The sequence below is a fragment of the Phacochoerus africanus genome, chromosome 11 (genome assembly GCF_016906955.1).
Source record: "Phacochoerus africanus isolate WHEZ1 chromosome 11, ROS_Pafr_v1, whole genome shotgun sequence".
NCBI classification, from domain to species: domain Eukaryota; kingdom Metazoa; phylum Chordata; class Mammalia; order Artiodactyla; family Suidae; genus Phacochoerus; species Phacochoerus africanus.
Genome location: NC_062554.1, coordinates 1576600 through 1589420, shown reverse-complemented (window position 1 = coordinate 1589420; position 12821 = coordinate 1576600). Strand labels below are relative to the sequence as shown.

General features: G+C 44.5%; 1 protein-coding gene across 1 annotated transcript; it reads left to right on the top strand.

Moving 5' to 3' along the window:
• Window positions 1-656: 656 nt before the first annotated feature.
• Window positions 657-1589, top strand: LOC125111310 (olfactory receptor 491-like). The gene has a single exon (XM_047753233.1). The coding sequence runs from the start codon at window positions 657-659 to the stop codon at window positions 1587-1589; it is 933 nt and encodes a 310-aa protein (XP_047609189.1).
• Window positions 1590-12821: the final 11232 nt, after the last annotated feature.

Genomic DNA, 12821 nt, shown 5'->3' with positions numbered 1-12821 from the left:
TATACGGTAAATTTTAAGGTCACGAGAAAAATGCAGGGGAAGAGACCATTTAAGCAGAATAATGACCAGGGCCACAAGTAAAGTAAGGATGTCGGAATGGAAGTGCGATGAGGACATAAAATAGGGAGGTAACTGTAGGTAAGATCAATAGGGTTTTATGAGATGTAGCTCATGAGAGGAAGAAGGCTAGGATCGCTCTCGTGTTTCAGACATGAGCGACTGGGTAGATTGTGCTGTCATTCCACAGATACAGAATATAGGCAGAGTGGTCCAAGGAAAGGATGGTTTGGTGCTGGAGGTATTTGTGGGATTTGTACCTGGAGACTTCCAAGAGAAAAGGAAAGCAATAGATCTAGACCTGTGGAGACAGATTTGCCTAGAAGGCAAGGCTGCAGAGGTATTTTAAAATAGATATTATACAAGGAATACAATGAAGCAGAGATCAAGAAAAGTAAGGTGGAATCATTCCTCTTTTAATGAAAAGAGGAAAGAGGGAAAAATCATCTAGAGCACCATATTTAGAAGCTGGAGAGAGAACGAAATTACTGTCAATGAGTATAAGGAATGACCAAGGACAACTGGAAATGTACAGAATGAAACTATTTTTAACAAAGGAATATTCCCATTTCCCTCAACAGGAACAACCCACAGGAGAGATGGAGGCTGGAAACCACAGCAGTGTGACAGAGTTCATCCTTTTGGGGCTCACGGAGGATCCTGTGCTTGGTGTCATCTGCTTTGTGATATTTCTAGGCATCTATGTTGTCACCTTAGTAGGCAATATCAGCATAATTGCTTTAATAAAAAGCTGTCCCCAGCTTCACACGCCCATGTACCTCTTCCTTGGCCATTTGGCTTCTGTAGACAGTGGTATTTCCATATCAGTCACACCAGTGATGCTTATAGGCTTCCTTAGACATGGAGTGGCCATCACAACCGCTGGCTGTGAGGCCCAGCTCCTTTCTGTGGTCTTTTTCGGGACAACTGATGGCTTCCTGCTGGCCACCATGGCCTATGACCGCTATGTGGCCATCAGCTTGCCCCTGCTCTACTCCACCCACATGTCCCCAAGAGTCTGTGTCCTCTTACTGGGGGCTTCCTATCTGGGTGGGTGTGTGAATGCTTCATTATTTACTAGTTGCTTGTTGAGTCTGTCTTTCTGTGGACCAAATCAGATAGACCACTTCTTCTGTGATTTCTCCTCTTTGTTGAAACTTTCCTGCTCAGATGTCTCTATTCTTGAAATTATCCCTTCCATCTCCTCTGGGTCCATCCTTGTTGTCACAGGAGTTGTCATAGCTCTCTCTTACATCCACATCCTCTTCACCATCCTGAAGATGCGCTCCACTGAGGGAAGACACAAGGCCTTCTCCACCTGCACATCCCATCTCACGGCCGTTACGCTCTACTATGGAAGTATTACCTTCATTTACGTGATGCCCACGTCCAGCTACTCCACTGGCCAGAACAAGGTGGTGTCTGTGTTCTACAGTGTGGTGATCCCCATGCTGAACCCCCTCATCTACAGCCTGAGGAACAGAGATGTAAAGGAGGCCCTGAGGAAGACCACTCTCAGACTATCTCAGTAGGACTTGTTCTTAGCCTTTCAAGTGACCTGTAAACTGCTCTTCTTTTTTGCTTCATTTTACCAGTATCACACTACTGTGAGCAACCAAATGCTGTGGGCTGAGTCCTTAAAGTGAAATCACACTTCTAACCCTCTCGCTCATACACCTGTAAACCATTTGGGACACATGTTAAAAACAGAAATAATGATAGCAATAATTGTCACCATCGTGTATCAACACCTCTGGGTGCCTAGGACCTTTTCTTTCCTTTCTTTAGCAGACAATAGTTTGTAGCCAACCCTGCTCTAAGCACATTGGGATAGGAACTGGTTGCTCTCTCCCCAAAATCCGAAGTAGACGTACTACCACTTCTCTTTTGCTCCTGAATCACCTGGGGGCACACAGACATGTAGATATCCAAAATCAGGCAGCTAGGAAGCTGGGGGACCAAGGTCTGAATCCAGAACGTCTGGGTCCAAACCACAAGGCCTCTTCATTTAGTTTTCACAGCAACCTCATGATGCTGGTATTATTAATTCACCTCCATTCACAGATGAGATTACTGAGAGAGTCTTGGAGAGCCAATAGTCTGTCTGGAGGCCGACGGACTCAAGTCCTCTGATTCCCTGCTCTTGCTCTACACTATAAGACTCGGTCAGGCCAATGACTTCAGCCCCGTTACTGATCTAGAGGATGTGACCAGGAGAAGCAAGCCTAAACTGTCCCTGTGGCTTCATCTTTGAAACAAACTCTTCCCCCAACAAGGTCGAGGATGTCAAGAGCCCAAAACAAGGGTGAGAATGGGAAAACTGGATTGATTCCCATCCACAGGAAATCAGGCCTGGACACCACAATCATATGAATTGCCTGAAATCATATCCAAATTTAAGCACATGTTAAAAGTAAACTCCTTTTTGGTGTAACTTCAACTTCCTTATTTGTAGAGATTAAAAAGTGGATCTTTTCATTCTAAGCATTGTAAATAATGTTTTAACTACAACCAGAGTTCCATAAGCTAGACTTATTAAGAAATCAGTACCCATACAAAAACTAGAACCATTGTCAAAGGTTGTACTAAATGTATTTCTTGCATAGTAATATTCCAATTTTTATGTCATCACCATAGACTTGAATTGCAAAGAGACTTTTTTTTTTGGAGTATTAAAAGTCTTAACAAAGACAACTGTTTAAAGCATCTAAAAGCACATCTTAGATCATAAAATTTCCTGTCTCACTATAGTGGAGCGAGAGACATGACACCTGAGAAACACCATCGGAAAACCAACAAAATGGAAAATATTCATTGACTACTACTAAATGGAAATGCATAGTACGTATAGTATCATTGCACAATTTAAGTGGAAACTATGTAACAAACTGTAAAAATCACCAAAGATACTATGTTTGAAATGATTAAATAGAGGGTAATGGAACATTCTTCATGCACAGCATTATTTATAAAACATGGGTGGTGCGTTTGCCCCTGTTCCAACCAAATGGAATAAAATACATTAAATATCGGAATATCCACGTGATGCTCTATTCTTTACTTCAACTGTGACAATAACTGCAGGTCAGACTTCAAACGTTTAAGGGCTCAGTTCCAACAGACTCCCCTCCCTTCAGACACAACTACAAGTAATGGGTCCACAGGCTCCAAAGTCAGGACTTCCCACAACCTTCTCCCGGGTCTGATAATTTCCTGGAATGTCTCACAGAACACAAAGAAATATTCACTTACACTTACCAGTTTATCACAAGAGATGTTATAACAGACAATGAGCAGCCACATGCAGAGACACACAGCACCAGGTCTGGGGGGTTCCTAGGGCAGGAGCTTCTATCACCATGAAGCTGGAGAGCACCACCCTCCTGGTATACGGATCTGCTCACCGACCTGGACCCTCTCCTCTCCATAGCTTTGGATTTGTGTGGAGGCTAAGGATCAATATTTAGTCAGTTTCCAGCTCCTCCATTCTCCCTGAAGAATCAGAAGTGGAAATAAAGGTACAAACTTGTAATCATGGTTTGCCATTTTCAATGCACAGACCCTGGCTTGAAGCTGTCCTGGATCCTACCAAGATCTCTCAGAACAGAAGACACCCAAGAAATTCTAAAGGATTTAGGAGTCCTGTGTCAGCAACCATGGTCAAAGACCAAATAATAGAATAAAAGGTGAGGAGCATCTACCACTCCTGTCATCCAGGGAATTACAAGGGTTTTAGGAGCCCTCCTTCAGAAGCTGGGAACAGAGAGCAAAGATGTATTTACATTGTGTAAAAGCTCACTAACTAATGGGCTGTTACAGACCCTGCACAGCAAAATGATCATCAAAGAACAAAGCTATTGGAACAGTACTAGAATCCCATTCGGTCATTAATAACTACTCAATCCATCACCAAATCACATGAAAGTGTCCTCCAAGATGAAGCTATTCCAGTTGGCAGGCTTCCAGTTGACTTTGTCAGGTTCTAAAGGCAGGAATGGTCTCGGCAACACATGACTTTGTGCTTTCATGCAAATGATAGAATTGAGCTAAGAGACAGAATCATCACTTGCTTTGAGCCTCTTTCCAGATGTTACTCCAACACTGGATTGTGGCACACAGCACTGGTGACTGTCCTGTAAAAATTCCAGGTGCATCCTGACTCCCATGACTTCCTGGAACTTAGGTATGGGAACTCTGCGTTCTGAATACCAAGACTAGCTTTCTCTGGATGTGGGGGCCCATAACTCAGAGGTCAGAGTCTTCCCAGATCTCCTGTGTCCCACCTCAGGTCCATTTGAACATCAATAATGGAGAGTTGATTCAAGTCAAAGATCAGTGACTGACATTAATGCCCAAATCTGTTCAGATTGACATATACACCTTGGCACATTCATGAGTAATTCAGGCAGAAGGTGGAACAGGGGCCTCCAACACTGATCATTCCTGCCAGTGTGAACTCAAAGCCCAAGACGAATATTTGATCAGTTCCTTTATGTACTGTTACAACCACAGATGTGGGACAGTCATCCATCTATTAATTTAAAAAGGGCTGGTGGAGACTTTATGAAATTCTAGGAACTACGTAAGCAATGGATTTATGTTGATAAATGGACCAGAGATATACTGAGGAAAAGAACTGTGTTTCCATGCAGTTCTATTTTGGTGGGGAAACTCTAGGGAATTTAAACAATATAAATACAGAACGTATAGGTGGTTGGAAGAGACAAGTGAGCTGGGTTGAAATGACTTATAAAGGGTAACTCTGGTGGTGTTGGTGGATTTTCCATAAAGAGCGTGAACAAGGAAGTCCACCTGGAGGATGTGACAGTTGAGTAGAAAGTTGAAAGGTAAGAAAGACCCATCAATATGGAGAGTGGGGGTGGGGAGGGGGGTACTAAACAGACAACTGCAAGTGCAATGACCCTGATATTCTCCAAAAATAAAGAGACCATGGGAAACCAGGAGGAGAGGTGTACACAGAAAGGATTGATTATGGGGAGGAGCTTCATCAGCCATGTAACAGTGAATTTTACTCCAAAAAGTATGAGAATACACCAAATGGTTTCAAAATAGTTCTAACCTAATCTAATATTTTTAAAGACCTCTGGTTGTTATATGGAAAATGGATTATGAAAAGTTAGAGGAGTCTCTGACATAAACCATACAAATGTTTTCTTAGGTCAGTCACCCAAGGCATTAGCAATAAAAATAACAACAAACAAATGGGACCTAATCAAACTCATTAGTTTTGCCCAGCAAATGAAAACATAAAATACCAAAAAGACCACCTATGGAATTGGAGAAAATAGTTGCAAATGATGCAACTGACAAGGGCTTCATCTCCAAGATATACAAACAACTCAACAACAACAAAAAAAAAAAACAAGCAATCCAATTGAAAAATAAGCAGAAGACCTAAATAGACATTTCTCCAAAGCAGACTCACAGATTCCCAGTAGGCACATGCAAACATGCTCAACATCACTAATTATTAGAGAAATAAAAAACTGCAGTGAGGTAGCACCTCATACCAGTCAGAATAGCCATCAGTAATGAGTCTACAAAAAAAACAAATACTGGAGAGGTTATGGAGAAAAGGAAGCCATCCCACACTTCTGATGAGAATGTAAATTGCTACAACCCTACGGAAAACAGTAAGGAGGTTCCTCAGAAAGCTAAATCTAGAACTATAATATGACCCGGCAACAGAACTATGCTCAATAGCCAAGACTTGGGAATAGCCTAAATATCTATTGACAGATGAATGGATTAAGAAGACAGGGTATAGGAGTTCCCATCGTGGCTCAGTGGTTAACGAATCCGACTAAGAACCATGAGGTTGCGGGTTCAATCCCTGGCATTGCTCAGTGGGTTAAGGATCCGGTGTTGCCGTGAGCTGTGGTGTAGGTTGCAGACACAGCTCAGATCCTGCGTTGCTGTGGCTGTGGTGTAGGCTGGCGGCTACAGCTCCGATTCGACCCCTAGCCTGGGAACCTCCATACGACGTGGGAGTGGCCCAAGAAATGGCCAAAAGACAAAAAAAAATTTTAAAAAAAGAAGACAGGGTATATATACACAATGGAAAACTACTCAGACATAAAAAAGAACAAAATGATGCCATTTGCAGCAACACAGATGCAACTAGAGATTGTCATACTGAGAGAAGCAGGTCAGAGAGACAAGTACAATATATTACTTACATGTGGAATTTAAAATATGGCACAATGAACCTATTTACAAAACAGACATAGAGAACAGACTTGGTGGCAAGGGGAAGGGAAAGGGGGAAGGGTGAGCAGGGAATTTGGAGTTGGTAGATGGTAGATGCTAACTATTACATTTAGAATGGATACACAATGAGGTCCTACTGTGCAACGCAGGGAACTAAATCCAGTCTCTTGGGATAGAAAGACCATAATGGGAGATAATATAAGAAAAAGAAGGTATATACATGTATGACTGGGTCAGTATGCTGTACAGCAGGAATTGGTAAAACATTGTAAATCAAACATACTTAAGCAAAAAAAAAAAGAAAATTTTAAATAAAATTTAAAAATTATTTTTTAAAATGTAGTGATGTAAAGAGTCAAAGTGTAAGATGGTGGTGCTCTCAGCTACAGCAGTTGCTCTGTAGTTAGAGAGATATTCACCTACTCAAGATACAGTTTAGGTAAGGGCCACACGTGCTGAAGGATTATTGTGGGATATTAAAAATAAAAGAAGAAATTGAGGAGACCTCAGAAATTTTGGCATTAGATTATTCAGTGAAAGTGAATAGGATGTCGGGTATTAGCTGAAGAAAAGGGATACACAGATTATCTATGTCTGCATAAGAAGTCACTCAAACAACCTATTGCCTTTGGAATGGATTAGCAATGAGATCCTGCTGTGTAGCACTGGGAACTATGTCTAGTCACTTACGATGGTGTTGCAGAAACTTCAAAAACCATGGCAATGGAAGGAGACAAACAGAGATATGGAAAAGCAAGGTTTATTCAGCACCTGTTTGGGCTCAGAGGAGTCACCTCCAGAGTCTGAGCATCAGGTCTTTGTTCTTAGTAAATTTTCTACACTACAAGGTCTTGATTTTCCCATGTAAGCATCCCAGACCTCCCCCCATCCCCAAGCAGACAGTGTTCCTCCCTAAGAAACTGAGAGAGCAAGGTTACAGAGGCGGAACTGATAAGCAATGCTGGGTACATGATTAGCAGGGCTTCTGGCTTGGACATAGGGTACACAGTTGTTCCATTATTACAAGAAGGGTGGCATAGTGATGAGCACAGCTGGAAAGGCTTGCAGCTGCCTTCTTAGCCAAGGGGGGGGTTGTTCTTTAGTTAAAACTCCATTTCATTCCCCCCTCTTGACATTCAGGGTGCATCTGCACCCTTTACAGATCATCATCAGTCATAACCCTGTAGCCTCTGATAAGTAGCAGGTGGGAGGCTGTTTTTCTTTCAACCATGGTTTTTATAAAACCTTTTATAATATTTATCAGGAGAGGTACAAGGCAGGGAACAAATAGGCACCCTGCAAGTATAACCATGATTATTCCAACCATTGTCTTAATTCCTCCCAACCAAGAGAACCATTTACCAAAGAGACTGTCTGCATCCCATCCTTTCCAAGTGTGTACAGGTACATGGGCAGGTTTAGTCATGCAGTCAGCAATTTCTTCTACCACCTTTCTGGTGTCATCTATTTGTAGACAGCAATTACTTAAGTTAAATTTTCCACAAACCCCTCCTTCAGAAGCAAGTAAATAATCCAAGGCCAAGTGATATTGGTAGATTGCACTGTGCATTTTAGTTTGTTGTTGGGCCAATATAGTCAAGGCCCTTGCAGTGTCATTTGTTATAAGTTCCAAAACAGCCTGTAGTCTGATGATGCAGTTCAGCACATAGATAGGGGTGCGATATCCCCAAGAGCCATCCTCTGCCCAGGTGGTAGGCCCATAATATTGAATTATTCTTTCTGGGGGCCATTCATCATCTTTCCAGTCTCCAATTTGGAGAGCCTTCTGGTCTCTCTGGGCACCCTGTGCCCTGTATATAGGAACTCCCAGTTGCTCCCCTAGTGACAGCGGGAGCAGGAAGAAGAAAGGTCTGATTGTTCCCAGTACATATGCCCCAGCCCAATTGGGGGGGAGTATGGAATAGGACATTTTTCCACAAATCCAATATAATCCCTTTGGTGCCCGCCATTGGATATTAGCACTGTCAGAGGTGTCTTCCCATGCCTGTCAGAGGTGGGAAAAATTGGACAGGGGATTAGGCTTGGGCTCTGAGAGGTTGGAGGATAACCACCATTGAGTATTTTGGGAAGTCAGATTATAATACCTTAGGCCTAAACATGTTAGGCTTCCAACTGAAACATTAAACCGTCCTCCCTGCCTCACAAGACAATTTTTCCCTATGATAGCAGTTCTGAGGAGCCATACCCCATTGGTGAGTTGGGGGTATGCAGTCTCATTATGAGGCTCTAATGGGTCCAGTTCTCTGGCTTGCCAAGGCCAGTGGTCTCCTGTGTTCATTCCCCCACATACCTTGAGAGTTTGTGCAATAGTTTCTGCCAGGGCTAAGAACAAGTTCTTAGTAGTGGCCGGAATGGGAGGTGGGGTATTTTTTATCTCTTCATAAAAGGAATGAAAGACCCTGTGAGAGGCAGCTTGGAGCGCAAACATGATTCTCTGGAAATGCAGCACAGCTCCAGGGTCTAGGCCTCTTCCGTCAATGCGAATGCTTATTTTGAAACCCTCCTTCCATTTGGGTTCACAGGCAGCTGATTCCTCAAGCTTCAGCTGTGCGTTGACTGACCAGCTTCCGGTGTGGTCAGGGCAGGGCTTTGAGGTCGTTGTCTCCTCCTCTGTATTGTCAGGCAAAGAGGTCTCTCCAGATTGAGGGCAGTCTCCCACTCTCCACAGTCGTCAGCTGGGCCAGCCAGTTTAACTCTGGAATGATGGATCCAAGCATCTATTCCTGTTATTTTAGGAGCAGTGGGGGTGGCTAGAATTACAGTATTGGGGCCCTTCCATACCAGCCTCAAAGACTCCTTTTTCCAGTCCTTTATCCACACCTGGTCCCCCAGCTTGTGGGGGTGTACTGTTATACCTAAGGACACAAGTATTCTGTCTGTGACCCATTTATGTATCCGAGAAATAGTGAGCCCCAGTCCTTGTAATTGTTTATGTAATTCCAAGTCTCCCAACTCCCTGGTGTTTCCTTTTAAACTGATTAGTGGAGGTGGTCTCCCATATAAGATTTCAAATGGTGAGAATCCTATCCCTGCTCAGGGTGAGCATCTCACTTTTAAGAGGGCCACCAGCAACATGTCTACCCAGGGCAAGCCAGTTTCCTGACATAACTTTGCCAGGGTCTGTTTAAGGGTTCGGTTCATGTGTTTTACTTTCCCTGAACTTTGAGGGTGATAAGCAGAATGTAGTTTCCATCGGATCTGTAAAGCTTTTGCCACCTGTTGTACTGTTTCGGCCACAAATGCCAGTCCATTATCTGACCTGATGGTCAGAGGCATTCCATATCTGGGAATAATGTCTCTCAAGAGTGCCTTGGTTACTTCCCTTGCCTTTTCAGTTCGGGTAGGGAAGGCCTCTACCCATCCTGAAAAAGTACAGATAAAAACTAGTAAATATTTGTACCCCTTACTAGGGGTGACCTCAGTGAAGTCCACTTCCATATCCTCAAATGGGGACAGACCACAGAGTTGTGCCCCAGCTGGTCTGTGGGGCGCCTGGCGGGCATTATTCTGCAAACAGGTTATGCATCTTTGGGAGACAGAGGAGCAGAGTGCAGGAAGACGAGCAATGAGATAGTACCGGCCCAGTAGGGTCTCTAAGGCAGTTTTGCCCATGTGGGTTAGCTCGTGTTGTTGGTGGACTAGTTTGTAGGCCAGCTGTTCTGGAACATAAACTCGGTGGTCCCATGTGACCCACCACCCCATCTTAGTTTTAGTTCCTCCTTTTTCCCTTATTCATTTTTTTTTTTCCTCTGGAGAATATCTGGAGACAGCTGGCACTTCTGGGGCCAGCAAGACCTTAGGTTTGTCTGGCTGTTGTCCCCGGGCTGCCTGTCTGGCAGCTGCATCAACACTACGGTTTCCTTTTGTCACTGGGTCATCTCCCTTTTGGTGGTCTTTACAGTGGATAACTGCAACTTCTTTAGGTTCCCATACTGCCTCTAGGAGCTTTAAGATTTCAGCCTGGTTTTTAATCCCTTTTCCTTCAGCAGTGAGGAGTCTTCTTTCTTTATATAAGGCTCCGTGAACATGCAAAGTTGCAAAGGCATATCGTGAGTCGGTATAGATATTAACTCACTGGTCTTGGATGAGTTCCAGTGCTCTGATTAAGGCCCATAATTCTGCTCTCTGTACTGACTAGCCTTGAGGAAGCACCTCTGCTTCTATTAAAGTCAGATACCACAGCATATCCTGCCATCTTTTTTCTATCCTCCATAAAGCTGCTGCCATCAGTATATAAACCAGGTCAGGATTTTGGAGTGGTTTATCAGTCAAGTCAGGCCTGCTGGAAAACACCTCATCTAGTACCTCCAGGCAGTTATGGTCTGGGGACCCCACTTCATCTGGCAGAAAAGTAGCTGGGTTCAGAGTTAGTACAACCTCCAGTTTTACCCATGGATTTTCACATAGTAACCCTTGATATTGAGTCATTCATGCATGTGTGAGCCAATGGTGGCCCCTGGTATCCATTAGGCTTTACAACTGAGTGCGGGACTTTAACATTGAGGTTTTGTCCCAGAGTCAACTTGTCAGCCTCTCTCACCAACAAGGTGGTAGCTGCCAGCGCTCAGAGACAGGGAGGCCATCCAGCTGCAACTGAGTCAATTTGTTTAGACAGATATGCCACTGGCCTCTGCAAAGCCCCAAATTCTTGAGTTAAGACTCCCAAAGCCATTCCATTTAAGGCTTAAAAGGTTAAATCCTCTGGTTACATCAGGAAGTCCCAAGGCTGGAGCCTCAGTGAGTTTGGTTTTGATCATCTGAAATGCTGTCTCCTGGCTTGGTCCCCATTCAAGGGGAGCATTATCTTCCCCTTTTAGAGCCTCATACAGAGGCCTGGCCAAGTCTGAAAACCCAGGGATCCATATCCAGCAGAATCCTGCTGCCCCTAGGAACTCACGAACCTTCTGGCAGGTGGTAGGGACAGGAATGGCACAAACTGCCTTTCTTTCAGTCCCCAGCATTTGTTGGCCCTGCATGATGTTAAAGCCCAGATACTTGACTTGTTTTTTTTGCAGACTTGTGCCTTTTTCTTTGATACCCGATACCCTGCCTCCGTCAGTAGGGAAAGGAGAGCTCTTGTTTCCTCTAGGCACTGAGCCTCCGTGGTACCAGCCAGTAAGAGGTTGTCAACACACTGTAGTAAAACACAGCCCAGTTTTTGTCCAGGAAATTCAGCCATGTCAGCGGCTAGGGTTAGGGACGGCCAGGTGTAATGTGACTGTTGCTTCATTTATGGCTCTCAGGTCCTGAACTGGGCGGTAGTCTTGTGTTCCTGGTTTTTTTATGAGCAGTAAAGGGGTGTTCCAAGGGGACTGACATTTATTAACAGTCCGTGCTGAAGCAGCCTATCCAGGTGAACCTGGATTCCCAGTCGAGCTTCTCTGGAAATTGAGTATTGTCGTAGATTTACCGGCTGAGCTTCAGGCTTTAGATCAATCAAGACAGGAGCATGGCATTTTGCCAGCCCTGGTGGATTTCCTTCAGCCCAAACCAATGGGTATTTAGTCTCTAGTTCTGGGGGAATGGTCCCCATCTCTGAAGGGGAAGAGTGCAAGTGCCATTCCTCTTCCCTTTTTACAGCAAGAGCCATGATTAAAGGAGAGGGGGGTTCTGTCAATTTGAGTTGGGCTGATCCATCAGTAGAAAAGGAAATTTGTGCCTCCATTTTAGCCAGCAGGTCTCTTCCCATCAGGGGGACTGGGCAGTCAGGCAGGTAAAGAAATTCATGTATTACTTCATGGCTGCCTAACCAACATCGTTGAGGACCACAGAAGGGCCTGTGGGTTTGGTTACCTGTGGCCCCAATGATGGTGGTTTCTTTCCCCAAGAGGGGAGCTACAGCTTGTGTAACCACAGAAAGTTCAGCACCTGTGTCAACCATAAAGTCTATGGGGTGGCCCCCTACTTGAATTCTGACCATAGGCTCTCGGGGGCCCAGCTGGAGAGAGCCTGGTCCCCCCTAATCAGACTCAGCTAGGCCAATCAGATTGGGGCTGAATGGTTCAGATCGGTACCAGCTAGGTGGGGCCTTGGTCTTTTTCTCAGGATGGTTGGGGCATTCATTTTTCCAATGTCCCTTTTCTTTGCAGTAAGCACATTGGTCATGTTCCAGGGGACTCCTTTTCCCTGGCCTTGGGCCTTGTCCCCTACAGGGTGGTCCCACTGGGGGCACCGGTTTTGACAGGGCGGCCACCAGAAGAGTCACTTTTTGTTTCATTCTCTTTTCCGCATCACGGCGGGCCACCTGGTCTCGGTTAATAAAAACTTTGTTGGCTATTTCCAACAGTTTAGTGGCCTTCTCTCCTGCAAATCCTTCTAATTTCTGTAGCTTTTTACAGATATCTGATTGGGCTTGTCCCACAAAGGCAGCATTTATCATCCGTTGGTTCTCAGGGGCCTTGGGATCAAAAGGGGTGTAGATTCGGACAGCCTCACATAGTCTCTCATAGAGTTTGGCTGGGCTTTCATTCAGCTCTTGTAGTATCTCACTGATCTTAGCTATATTAGTGGGC

Coding starts and splice junctions, on each gene's coding strand:
- LOC125111310 (XM_047753233.1), top strand. CDS start 657: ATGGAGGCTGGAAACCACAGCAGTGTGACAGAGTTCATCCTTTTGGGG.